Source organism: Epinephelus fuscoguttatus, linkage group LG6 (genome assembly GCF_011397635.1).
Source record: "Epinephelus fuscoguttatus linkage group LG6, E.fuscoguttatus.final_Chr_v1".
NCBI classification, from domain to species: Eukaryota; Metazoa; Chordata; class Actinopteri; order Perciformes; family Serranidae; genus Epinephelus; species Epinephelus fuscoguttatus.
Genome location: NC_064757.1, coordinates 10,777,142 through 10,791,551, shown reverse-complemented (window position 1 = coordinate 10,791,551; position 14,410 = coordinate 10,777,142). Strand labels below are relative to the sequence as shown.

The following is a 14,410-nucleotide window of genomic DNA, read 5'->3' as shown; positions in this document are numbered from 1 at the left end:
TTCAACTGTGAAGTCATAACATTTCCACTATACATTAGTGTTGGATAATGAGTTTAGAATGAACTGACAACTAGACAGATGCACAGCAGTGAACATATATGAAGAGTGAAGTGTCAGTGAAAGAAATGTGAGGCAAATAATTAATGTCTGCTTGACTAAAGGGATTGCTTTTATGAGCTGTTGCCTTTGGCAGCACTATGTTCAAATAAAGACACATGTACTTTACTTCCTTTAAACATAAATACATATAACTGCACAAAATTGGTCACTAATTTAACCCCTTAGTGACTGTTTATAGGAGCATTCATGCCTGATTTAAAGCAACACTTACCTTTCTGGAAATTTTACACTTTTCTTTGTTTTGGTTAAAATGCTATTAATACGTTGATGGCACACTAAAATGTAAGTGAATTCCACCAGAGATGAAAACTCATAATTATACCATTTTCATATGGTTCTAAGAAAACACAGACCAATCATTGCATTCGGACCGAATGCAATGATTGGTCGGAGTTTTCTCCTGTCCTGTCTGTCTTCCCCACGTGGAGGCCTCTGACTGACGTAACCACTCGCATAACCACCCCCCACACCCTCCACCCCTGAGTCTGAGACAACAAACAGGTTAGTAACAGGGACGCTTGTGGATATAAACTAGTGACAGAGACCCTTGTGGATATAAACTTTTCTCCGTAACAAAAGCAAACAAATGCGGACCACAGCTTCCACCTCCAGCCGCTCCAACATAGCTGTCAAGTCTCCCGTTTTGGCCGGGAAACTACTGTATTTTACCCCTCTTTCCCGCCGTCCTCCCGTATTAGTATTTTCCCGTAAATCTCCCGTATTATAATATAATTTTAAAAAAAACACAAACATTCCTCTGCCTCTCCAAACTGAACTCACTAGCCTCGCGAGAACTGCCACCTGCAATAGCCTGGGTGGCAGTTGTCGCGAGGTTAGTGTCGACAGCAGGTCTGGTTGACAAGTGGTTATTTTAGATTTCCTGTACACCCAGGGACGGGTTTTGCTATGGGCAATGTGGGCAACCGCCCACGGCGCAATCTATATGAGGGCGCACTCCACCCCCCACCCCCCCCCAAAAAAAAAAAACTTGCCAGTTTTCTAGACTACCGCTCATTTCCATGTCAAGTTAGTGGAGTGAGCGCTGGGGCACCCCTATTACCACGTTTCAACCAGGAGCAGAAAGGAAAGGCGAATCCTGGCGGTTGTGGGTTGAACAGGGGTCACAGACAGGAATACGGCGGAGGCTCATAGTGCTGTGCTGCGCAAGACAACAGCTTACCAGAAGTCTGACTCCAAGTCCAATAATTTCCTCTTTCGTTGATGTCATGACTGCCCAGTAGTACCTGGACAACCGAGCCGTGGCCCCCCCCCCCCCCCCACATGTTAATCACTTATTGATGCTGTTTTTGAAGTATGAATAAGTCAATAAGTAATTTATTAAATTGAAATATCATTGATGTATTATAGAAAAGTGATTTATCTTTTTATAAATGACAAAAGGCACATCTGCCTCATTTTTGCCATGGTATCGTGATACTACTCAGAACTATGATACTTTCACTGGTATTGGTTTCGCAGTGGGCGCCGAAAATTTTCCCTTATTTTCAAATCCAAAACTTGACAGGTATGCGCTCCAACAGGGAAATCAGTTGGCAAAAGAAATAAACGATGCAACAAGAAGTAAATTCTTCAGTGCAATACAGTCGTGAGTTTCTAACAGACATTAGAAACTGCTGCAGAGATCTGACGCTACAACCAAGAGAGCTCAGGATGTGTAGCAAGCTTGGCCTGCTACGTCGAGCTAGCCCTGAGATGACCGTGGTTTCGCCTGGAGCTGTCCCAACGGGGAGACGCCAGCAGCGCTCTGACAGTACGCGGGAGCGGGGGAAGCGCAGAGGGGTTAGCTAGGCTAAGAGCTAACCCCATCAAACCAGCTGTTCCCAGTGTCCTTCTGGCGAATGTCTGCTCACTGGACACGAACATGGAATACATCCGACCATGGAGATCCACTCACGAGGAGTGAGGGACTGCTGCATCTTTGTGAGAGCAGAGCAGACAGGACAGCAGCATCATCTGGTAAGCTCCATGGTGTATACACAAACAATTCATAGTGCTGTGATCTGAAGAGGATATCCCAGTTCTGCTCTCAGTATGTGGAGTTTTTGACTGTGAAATGTAAATTCTTCAGTGCAATACAGTCGCGAGTTTCTATCAGACATTAGAAACTGCTGCAGAGATCTAACGCTACAACCGAGAGAGTTCAGGATTTGTAGCAACCTTAGCCTGCTACATCGAGCTAGCCCTGAGATGACGGGGGAGACCGCAGATCAAACCAGCTGTTCCCAGCGGTCTTCTGGCGCACGTCGGCTGGCTGGACACGAAAGTGGATTACATCTGACTGAGGAGAGCCACTCACCGAGGAGTGAGGGACTGCTGCGTCCTTGTGTCCACTGAGACATGGATGAATGGTAACATATCAGACTCCGGTGTTGAGCTAAGGAGGATAACACTGCATAGAGCAGACAGGGAGGCTGCATCATCTGGTAAGCTCCGTGGTGGCGGTCTGGCAATATACACAAACAATTCATGGTGCTGGGATGTGAAGGGGGTCTCCCAGTTCTGCTCTCAGGATGTGGAGTTTTTGACTGTGAAATGTCGACCCTTTTCATCTTACTATTGCACTATATGTTCTTTCTTATATATTGCACTAAATTGTTTTTCAATGTTTTGTTTCTTTTTGCTTGGGGTATGCAAAATGTCATTTTGTTTTTGTGCTGCGCATAAAAATGACAAATAAAGAAGTTCAGTTCAGTTGATAACGTTATATAGGCTATGACAACATAGAATCCAATTGTAATGGCTAACGTTAGCCTACTGTAACGTAGCCTCCGAAACATTAACGTTACCTTCCTTGTGCGTTTCCACTTACTAGTAACATTAACGCTACTATCTAACGTTTGCACTGTAACCTTATTCTAAAACTCATCAGTCATCACTGACTCCGGTTGAGTTTTAAAACTCCAGGGTTGCGTTTGACTGTCTTGGTTGGAACATTACACTCGCTCTCCTCTTCCATGTATCTAACGTTACCTTGCCAATGCCTACATCTATCAGAGACATAATGAGGACGTAATGGAGGAGGGGGAGTAGGCCTTTGGAGGGAGGTGGAGTTGCAGGGGGAGGGGGATGGGTATTGGAGGGAGGTGGGAGTTGTGGATGTTCAAATTTTTCCTAAGTGCTGTGTGAAATGCAAGAAAGGTAAGAGTTCCTTTAATGGACAGTATAAATACGCAGTTCATGTGCTCAAATAAACCTAATGCCAAAACTTGAGTTGCATAGTTTGTCTTGCAGCAGTGTGCTTGAAGTTCAAAACATATTATCTGCAAACCACAGCATGATGCGTGTTTGTGTGTTTGCAGACTCTCAGCTCCATCAACAGGAAACCCATTATCTCACTGCTTGGTAAATGCTCGTTGGCCCTTTGTTCAATCTTGATGAATAATGGACCCCACCTTTGTTATGCCAAACACAAAGCATGATTTATGCCAAGCTAAAGTCACTCAGCACTTTGCCCTTTTCTTCTTCCTGTCCCTGGAGATTGCTGGGTAAATAGGGTGACAAGCTGGGAATAGCAAAACTCAGATCTCTATCTGTGGACTGCTTACTAATCCATCATCCTCAATGTCAAATTGTAAATGAAATGCAACATACTAATAATGCTGCTGACGTACATAAGTTGGGTATCCCCACCTTTTGAGGAAACATGAGATCCATGAGTTTCCCAGGGTCATGAAACTCCTTCAAAATATTGATAACTATGTATAACTTCAGTTCAAGGAGGTCAAAACAATAACATCAAATTGAGGTCAGATGTTTTACTAAAAACGAGTAAAAATCTGCAGAACAGCCCTAAAACAACCCCCTTTGTAAACTAATTTTCATTTATGAAAGCACTTTGGCTGGATATTTTAATTTTATTCTTTGATGCATCAATACCACTGCTACTATTCAAATAGCCTATGATGCATAGCTGGATTTGGTTCAAGAGCTTACTAATGACAATGTGTCATCAGTGAAGCAAGAATCTCTGTGCCATTTAAACACATGTAGCAGTTTCCAATATTTATTTTCTGTACCATAAATTTGAAGTCTCTCACAGGGGAAAGGGCCAGTCTATCTGCATAAAGGCCCAGACACACCAAACTGACATCAAAGAACTATTGGCAATGAAGGCTGACTGTTGCGTCACCTCATGTCACCTGTGTATCAGCCAAAAAGTTGCACTTGAAAACACCACAAAGATGACAGGCAATGGCCACCTAGCACATGCGCTCTGCCTCTGCATGAGAGGAAATAACTCTTCATACCAGCAGATGGCAGTAGTTGGTATTCTTCATTCAAAAAGGGAAACCAAAAGACAGACAGAATACGCCAGTTAGCTAATTAGGACATTAACAACACAACCCAGTGTTGAAAGAACAAATGATATTTACCATGAGCTAGCAACTAATGGGTCCATGTCATTGGTTCGACAGCCCATTGGTTCGACATCCCATTAGTCCGACTGTCCGCGGTGCTGAACGGCCCGCGGCGGGCGTATGGTGAGCCGTGACCGGCTTGATGCGGAGCAGGCTCACGGCTTATGTGTTTGTCACTTTCTTTTTCATTTTAACCCACACCATGATCTTTTCCTGACCCTAACCAAGTGGTTTTTGTGCCTAAATCTAACCAGACCTTAACCACAGGGCATCATGATGATTTCAGAACGGACTTAGGAACAATGAGTTTAATATGGTCAGAACAATGGGATGTCGAACCAATGGGAAGTTCCTGCAACTAATAACACAAATAGTTAGAAACCTTTCTCCTTAAGAGCAGATCTTACCTAATATAACAACTTTGTTTCGATGTCATAGCCTCTTGACTTCAGCCGTTTGTTTTCTTTCTTCACTTACGTTTCTCTTCTCATCTGCTGGCCTAAAGTGAAAGTCAGAGGGATTTCTTTCACCGCCATCTCCAACGCCAATACAACATACTGAATTAGCCAAAAAAAGGCAAACAAGGGCAGACTCGTACTAATGGTGTGGGACACACAGAAAAAACTAGGGCGACGGATGCTCACCGACAGCTTGACATTGACCAATGGCCAAGCATCGACTTGGTGTTGAAGGGCTTTAAGGCTTGTCTCAGTTCTGCCCTTTAACCCCTGGCCCCCACCACCTCCCCCAGCCCTCCACAGAGCTAGAGCATGGATGTGTAAAGATAATCTTGTTACAGTGTTGGAGCTGGCACCCCATTCACTCCTATGAAAGTTGCACAATAGTACATATAAGCCCAAAAATTAATTCCTTTAATTCCAATTGCTTGGGTTCACTCACATGAATGACAGTAGGAGAATAACTCTGGATTTGGCTGTTAATGAAGTTTACAACTTTTAAACATAACTATTTAAATAAGGGCTTTTTAAATGTTCGTAAACTGTTGGAAAACCACATGTGCAGGGTTATCATTAACAATGCTAGCAGCAAGGCTCTGGGGATGGCAACATTAAATTATGATGGTGAAAATGTCACATTATATCTGCTAAACATCAGCATGTTAGCATTGTAATTGGGAGCATGTAAGCTTCCTAACATTAGCATTTAGCTCAATCCACTCACTGAGCCACTACCATCGCTGTTGACTCTCCGTCTTGTTCTCTCCTTCTTCGTCTTGCCTTGTTTATCAGATCACATTCAGTTTAATGTTGTAACTCTACCCTTCGCTGATTACCCTTTTTCTTGAGCTATTTGCAAATTAGAGGAATCTCTTAACAGAGAACAAAGTGAGAATCCAATTAGACAGTGAAGGACAGGGTTTAATGAAGGCAAAGGGGGAAATGGGATACATGGTAACCATATCATTCACAGTGTGCACTGTGGTTTAGTTCAGTATCTCTACCTCTAAAGCTGTGGTAAGGCGCTTCGCCCTACCTTTATCAATTATCTGAGAGTGAAATATTTCCTGTGGGAGGGGAAATATTTGGCCATCGTATGCAAGCGTGGCACTGGCAATCAACAACTCACGACAGTGCTAAAGAGTGTAATTTACATTTTGAGCAAATACTGACCATGTTCTCTGTAATTAGGGTTTAGTTAGCTTAAATTATTGAACTGAGCTGCCAATGAACCACTGCTGTTTGCTTTTCAGGTATTTCTGTATAATCAGATATTGATTTTCATTTAAAAAGATATGAGATTCCTCATCTTAAACACTTCTATGCACAACATTTGGCATATGTAGGCTACAACAAATGTAGTTGATAAAAAAAGTGTCTTTCTGTTATTTCACGTCAGTAGGTATATAAAGCACAAGCTTCCTTTCCATTGTAATGCATTGCTTCATATTGCATATAACAAGAAACATGAAACCTGAACAAGTAGAAATCTGCTAAATATGGTAACTTCCATGTGGTGTGAATGCAGCATATCATGATGGACCCATGCTGGACCTGCTGTAGCTGCCATAGATTTGACAACAAGCCAGAGCTAAATATATTTGTTTTTCTAACCAACCAGTGACAAGCCCTCAAACCGTTGTTGCTTACAATGTACTAGATATATTGCTCCAAATCTCAAGTGAACAGTAACCTTACTACCTTTTCAGTGACCGTGACCTCATGACTCTCAGTGACAATACCCTGGTGAAAGTAAATATCAATCACAAAGAGATAAACAACAAGCCACTGCCATCAATTTTGCTCTTCTGCCTTTGACTCTCTGTTCATAGTCATCTCAACCCCCCTTGTCTCCATTCCCACACACCCCACCAAATCTGGCCACATGATCAGTGGACAATTTGTCCCTCACTTCATGTGCTGCTGTAATATAAGTCAAACAGACAGTCAAACAGGATGGAAACTGAGCTGCGGTTGATAGTACAAGCAGCACTTATCAATGATTAACTTGCTGAATGCCTTCTCACAGCATTTTTATTTAATGGTGCTCTGATATATTTTCATTGACAGCAGTTTTGCTCTGGAAGAAGTGCTTGTTTTCAGGATGTGGGCAGTGGTGGATTTTAAATTTAAATAGTGTTTCCTCTTTAAAGATGAGAGTAGTTTGCCTTCTCTGTATGAAAGAGCTGTAGTGGCTTGTAACATTAAATATGTCTCTTGTGGTTTTCAAACCCTCTAAAATGTAGCACTCTCTGTAAACTAGTTGTGATCACAAGATTTAAGGATTCAGTGTAACATCCCATTTAATACCGAAGCACACTTTCTGTCCCGATTTAGCATTCCTTTACAAGCATGAGCTGCCTTTGATCTGATCGCACTGGCCTAGCAGGAGATGTCCAATCCTCCACATTTCAGCGAGGTGGCCGACAAGTGGGAAGTGAATAGTGCCTGAGAGAGGGGAGCTTAGGCGTCACATCACATTACCAGAGGATGCGTCAGCTAGGTCAAGTCATCTATGTCTGCTGCTGCGGGTGGATGTTCCCCAGCTGCACTAACCAAGCGCTGTTTCTCACAAACGTACTCGCCAACCTCGCAAAAACATTATCAAACGTAGAGGGCGGGTCAAAGTGGGAGCTGTGTGTGAACTCGTCTCATCATTGACACACCATTTGGCAGAAAGGATGTGAAGGCTGTGGCTAATCCTGCTGCCATCTAAGGGCCCTTGCTTGCATGATTTCCTCCCTCAAATCCCCTGCAGAAGCTTACGGGTGTGATCACACCTACACCGTGTTTTCTTTAGCCTGAACCTTGGTGGAAAAGTTTACTTTACTGCAGTTACATGATTTATGTTTTTTGACCTACATCTTCCACATGTTCATTGATAGTTAAGCCAGGTTATATTTGATTTGCAAATGTAACTCTGTCTCTTGCTATACCGAGCTCCTCCATTCCTTTAGCACTATCTTTTCTTAGACGTCTGAGGAAGTACAGAAAAGGACTCCCCTCTCCTCCCACTGTTGTGAATAAATCATTCATATTTGACTTTTGAATTATTGAACATACAACATATTACTCTCAGCGAAGGTAGAAACTGACTGTAGCCAAAAGAGATACTAACTTTTTGGAGAAGTGGGCATGAAAGCCTTTGCCAAAAGTGCATGCTGGGATGTCTTGTGAAAGAGCAGACCTACATTCATATATAACTTCCATTTTATTCACTTCCCAGCACTCAGACTGGACTCCTCTGCTGTGACTGGGTCAATGCTGCGGTGTGTTAGGTTCAATTTGCAGTTGTTGAATCTCCACTTGAAGAGGCTGGAGGTGCTGAATGGGTACTCATCCATAAGCATGGCTTTCATAGCCATAAATCAACATTTACACACACAGTAAAATCAATAGAGTATTCTGCCATTATTTTGATATGACCCCGGCCACAGGACAGGTAACCTTTTCTTTAAGTCTGTCAATTGCTTGCTATTACTGAGTGAGAAAAGTTACCCAACTAAGATTTATAAGGAACTTTATTGCTATAGTAACCATAGCACATAAGCACCAGTTGGACATTGAGGTTTGAAAATTAATCAAGGGTTATTTTGATTACTTTTTAAGTGGCATGTCACGATATAGGGTATATAACCTTGTCAGCTAACAATGATCTTATCTTATGCCCTTTGTCTACCATTTCTGAGTGTATTAGGCTATTGTGGGAAGTTACAAATTAGTTAGCAGGGCTATTAATTTTTTATATGATTTTGTATAAATGTGATGAAGTACTTTGATATACTAGAATAAAAACACTGAAACAGGGTGTATTGTTATTTTATCCATTCACAATTTCTCCGTTGATTTTCCAGAAATATGACTGTATTAAATAATGGCATTAATACCATGATAAAAAAAAATTACATATATCATGATAGAGAATATGACTGAAATTGCCCACATCTAATATTGAGATGCAGTATTCACTCCCCTAATCCAGATGATGCTATATGACAGTGGTTCTCATACAGTGGAGCGGGGCCCCCTAAGGGGACATAGAGCCAGTGCAGGTGGTACATGGATAATCAAGGGAAAGATATGGAGTGAAACAATGTTGAATGAATATGATTTATGGAGGGAAAATGAGCAAACAAGAGTCTGCCAATGCTATCATATTGACCTTTATTTCACAAAAATTCAACATGGATCCTTTTTTATCAGTAGCTTCCCCAATTATTGTTAATGACTGATTGAAGGGCACGACAGAAAAGTGAGAACCACTGCTGTATGGTAATGTCCGAAGTTTAAAACTGCCAAATAACAGTGGGAATTTTATTTTTTCACATCATTTTCTGAGACAGGAAATGCATATTTTCTTTCTTAAACATTGTCACCTGTTAAGACAGACTGCTCAGAAAGTGTAAACAGTCTTTGAAAACGTCTTTAAATTTGCTAAAATATTTAACATGTCTTTTAAAGGCACCATTTAACCACAAAATGGATGCATGTGCAAATTTAGTTGCAATACAATGACACTGTAGAGTGAGACCAAGGCTGAATTAACTGGGCAAACTGGACAGCTGCACCAGGGCATATGTGCAGTAGGTGATTTGACAGGGGATGAGGGGGGACACCCTCCCCCTTGTTAGCAAAATGGGCCCCTCTTGTTAACCTGACATCCCTCCCTGACATAGTTAATACCTGCACTGTTAGAGGATTTCTCTGTGGATTTTACACATCATGTTTAGTTCACAGTGAGTACTCAGTCCTTGAAGAAAGGTATTCATTGGTTCTAAGAAGAGCTCTCTAAAGGTGTAGATTTTGAAAGATGTGAGTACTTACTAGGCGAGGGGTCTCTAACAAATGACACTGTTGACTTGCAATATGGAAAACATAGGATTCAGTGATTTGACTAACAGCCAGGATAACTCATACTCTCCTGCATTGATTTTTATCACATCTAAAAATAACTCTTGTCCTCCAGCTTTATGTAGGTGCAATACTACATTGCTGAAGTAATCCTTAAACCAATCTCCTGATATTTCGAGGGTTCTGGTGTAACCAGCAGATATCAGGGACAAGACTTCCTCTTCTGCGTGGTGGTCATGTCAGCTAATCTCTAGAAACAGATATTTGCATATGAATACAGATTAAATAAAGAAAGGAAAAATAATCATCGTCAGGTTGCATTTTGGCTAATGCATTCCGCCTTTTCCACCCGGACTGTTTACCCGCTGCTCAAACATGATGCCGACATACACAACAAATCTTGTGCCGTTGCTTTCATTTTCTGCATACATATACAGATATATGTTCATAGAAACTACTCTTAAACTAATCTTGATACACTGACTAGTAAAATATAAGGGCCCTGTATCAAAAAATACTGTTAAATCTGTATTATTTAAGTTAATATTGCACAGGTCTCATTTTTGCCCTGGGATCCCACAGGGTTAAATCCAGCACTGACTAGACTCGTGTTAAAGTTGTTAGTGTCAGAGATTCTGTGTTCCATCAGGATGACAGCAGGTTCTTTGAGAGCATTTATTGATGCCTGTCAAGTCCCTGCAGGATCATAAATTTATTGGCCCCATACACTAGGGATCGCTCCTCTAGCACCACATTGTCCATATTGGCATATACATATATGCAGCATCTCCCCTGTAAAGCTCAAGGAGCTCTGAGAGACAATCAATATCCCTCAGCAGCAGAGCACCTACTCTTCAGGGACTGTATAACCCCCACAAACAAACCTGTTCAGTCTGGAGCCTCATTTGCAACACTCCCTACTGTTCATCCTAATTTTACAATGCATGTCCTTGGGAGTCCTAAATGACAGCGAGAGAGCCCTTATTACAGCTAATCATGTGTCTAATTGGCAATTCCCACCCTAATAAATTATCTCTATGATTCCAATTGTTAATCATGTGCCAAACACCCTCTGCATTGTTGCATTCAAACGAGCCTGTTTTCATGGATGTCAGGGCAAACAGTTTACAGAACCACTGTACAGCTTGTGCAGGGATGAAAATAATCCCAAATTGACTTCATAATTATTTAAAATCCTCAGTTAGTCTTGTAGTCGACAAACAGCAGGAAGACTTGAAGAAGATCATCTACAATGGTATGGTTTAGTGGGTGTGCACTTTGATTTCATGGTACTGGATTCATGCTTGCTTACAGGTGGGTGCATTTGTTTTGTCTGAGTATAGACAATGACCAATTCACATCCCTTGTCACAAACAATGACCATAAGTCCCAACAGTGCTGGTTTGCCGCACTCCCACTTATGGTCCACCAAAGAGAGAGAGGCCTGGTTCAACATGCTGACATCTAAATAATCTAAATCTAAATGATGTCCTCCTTATTTCCTGGGGTTATGGTGGGAAAACATATATATATGTAATTATATAGGGGGGTGTAGCTGGTTCTGTAGTGACTCAAGAGGTCAACTAATGACCTCAGTGGAGAGAGTGGCCACAGATGATGTACAAACACTGTCCCTCCATCTTCAATTATCATTGTGACCTCTGTGACCTCTAATCTTACCCCCCACCCCCCACCCCCACCCCCCACCAAAAGGGCCTGTTAGCTTCTACTCAGCTAATCTTGTTACCCTCTGTTCAACCAGGCCCAAAGCACACCCATACCTCTGTTAGCTTTACCACAGCGCAGAATGATATCTGTGATCCACTTCCTCCCATAATATCATTAGCTCCTCAGGCGTACTTACGTCCCTTGTGCTCCGAAGCCACAAGCAGGAAACATGCATAATTGTGGGTGTAATGCACTGAGGTAATAATACCTGATTGGCAAGCGGGAGGAATAATCAGATCATCAATACTAGAACAAGCCTCTGTCTTCATTATGGTTACTGGGGCCGAACAAGGACACCAATCACTTGACTTTTATTTCACTGTGGATTACAGTAGGAGCGGTGGACATGTCTCATTTGTCACAAGCCATCAGGCTAAGCTCTGGCATTATACATGAGCAGTGACGCCAAAGAGCTTGTGTATACCTGGGATGCACAGTGGATCATGGAGAGTGGGGTGTACTTTCCCCATTTTAGATGTGCAATTTAAAGCAACTCACTGTGGGGCATTTGGCAACTTGAATGAATAATTTAGGAGCAATGTGTTAATGCAAAACACTAGGGTGGTAGACCTCATATATATGTAGTGGGACAAAACAAACAACAGTTGTAGTTCATTTTCTCAGAGGGGAACTTTAAATCTACAGCACTTGAATTTTTTTATTGTTAAAGGGGCGTGATAATGGAGAGCAGGTGCGGTGTGTCCTCGGCAGACACGTAGGACGATGGTAAATCATGTATCAAAGTCATAGCAGCTGTAAGGTCGATGTGCGCTGATCCTAAATGCGTAATTACGGGAAACACTGCTCATGTTCCGGTCAAGCAAATTAATTCAGCGTGCTATAAATTAATCACAGTCTGCGTATTAATTTTCTGGATCAGTAGCTTCAGCCACACAGATAATCAGAGGAGCGGCTGATCTGGAATCAGGCATTTAGTGCCATTCTCTGACGCAAAAACAAAATCATTACTCCATGAACTGTTCCTGCATTCAGTGTCCTTAAATGGTTTAGAGCTGCTCATAAAAGACCATTTATCTTCTCCGCGTCATTCTAAACGCACCGCGTGCGTAATTTTGGTGCCACTGCAAATAGACAGGCTTTAATATCAAATCAGCTTTAGTTGCTAACTTTGGAAACTTACCTATCGACGCTGATCACACACAGTGTCATGATGGAGGCAGTGCAGCACATTACATCCATGCCGATGAAGATGTTACAGAACACCTCTCCAAAAAGCCACTTGCCCCCGGTGAGGTCCGTCACTATTACCAATGGCATCACAACTATGGCCACTGACAGGTCCGCCACTGCTAGAGATACCAGAAGGTAGTTTGAAGGTTGCCTTAGTTTCTTCACCACGCACACCGCGATCACCACCAGCGTGTTCCCCATGACCGTGACCGCCGTGATGATCGCCAGCATCACTCCGATGATGATCTTCTCCGGGCGCTCGAAATCCTGCAGCTGCTTCCCGCACGACTCGTTCCACATGACTGTGGGACTGGTAGTAATGAACTGCAGGGTGTCATTGATAACTTCGAAAACATCCTCTTTCTTGTGAAAAGTGTGCTCAGTTCCCGAAGTATTGAACATCACGACAACAGTATCTCGGAAGGGGTGCAAGGGACGCCTCGCCAGTGCACTCCAATTACGCGCATATTTGGATATGTGTAACCTGCTCTCGGCTCCTGACCAGCGGTTTTAGATGGAGGCTGTTGCAGCTGCACCACATCACAGCTGCCGACAACTCACTCGGGTTCTTGACTGCTTTCTATTTAAGAATGATCCGTCTGAAGTGTTTTAGGTGCGTGCTCCATCCCTACAGGTGAAAATAACTTGTACTCCAAAACTATGAAATGGAAAAAAGTTACAGAATCTGAACAAATGCTCCCGGAGTGCTCGTTACTCAGTTCACTAAGCAGACAAATACGGACTATTTGGGGACTTGCGCTGCGCAAACCGCACCTATCCATGTGACGCATGTCTTAGGGCGCACAGCCTTCTAACTAAATACGCGACGTAAGAGCAGCGGTTTCAAAGTGGATTCAGAGAGCGCCATGCGTGCAAAAGCATGAATAGTTTATTTGGTGGTTATTTGTGCATTTAGGCACGGGGTTCCCTCTCCAAAACCTGTACCCACCCTTGACAGTTAATGTAGACGATGACGCCAATGGTGACGATTGTGTTTTGATGGCAGAGATGTTGATTTGAGATGTTTTTAGCCTTTACTCTGTCCGTATATTTGTATTTATATGTCATATTCTGCTGCTTTATAGTCCATCTGCTTTAATATTTTTTGATGTCATTGCTGTTGTGCTGTGAAAATTTGAAAGTCTGACACTAGTGACTAGGGGAGACAGGGGTTGACTGACACACTTTGTGCTCTCTGCCTCACCGGCATAACTTATGTTAGAATATTCTGACCAGCAGCACATGAAAGGCTAAGGTCTCAGCTATACACAAATATGTTGTAATGCACACAAATGTTTGTTTAAAAATGATTTAAAAAGTGATTTGTGATTAAAGTCACTTTAAGCAATTGTGCCACCTACTTTTTGTCTCTTAACACACTGCAGAGGTCTCTTCCTTTCCAGGTGACCAGGTAATTAAAAGCAGTTAAAAATGCTGAACAAAGTAGTTTTAAGTAACAATATAAACATTATTTTTAATCTTTCAAAATAGTTTGAATCTCTGAAAATACAGTCAGAGCTAGCCCACTTCTACTGAGGACACTTCCCACCCCACTTACTGTACTTTTTATTTGTGTTGTTTCATGCATTGTAATTGTAAACTGTATAGCCTATAATAATGGACGTATAGCTACCCATTAGTAATTTGACTCCAGTTTTAAAGCCTTGAGTTCAGTATTTCAGC

The 14,410-nt window shown here is 42.2% G+C and overlaps 1 protein-coding gene across 1 annotated transcript in view; it reads right to left on the bottom strand.

Moving 5' to 3' along the window:
• The window catches only part of htr7c (5-hydroxytryptamine (serotonin) receptor 7c), a 36,402-nt gene extending 22,711 nt beyond the window's left edge, over window positions 1-13,691 (bottom strand). The window contains exon 1 of the mRNA XM_049579970.1: window positions 12,678-13,691. Within this exon, the coding sequence (XP_049435927.1) occupies window positions 12,678-13,129 (452 nt within the window). The 5' untranslated portion in view covers window positions 13,130-13,691. The remainder of the gene's footprint in view (window positions 1-12,677) is intronic.
• Between the last annotated feature and the right edge of the window lie 719 nt (window positions 13,692-14,410).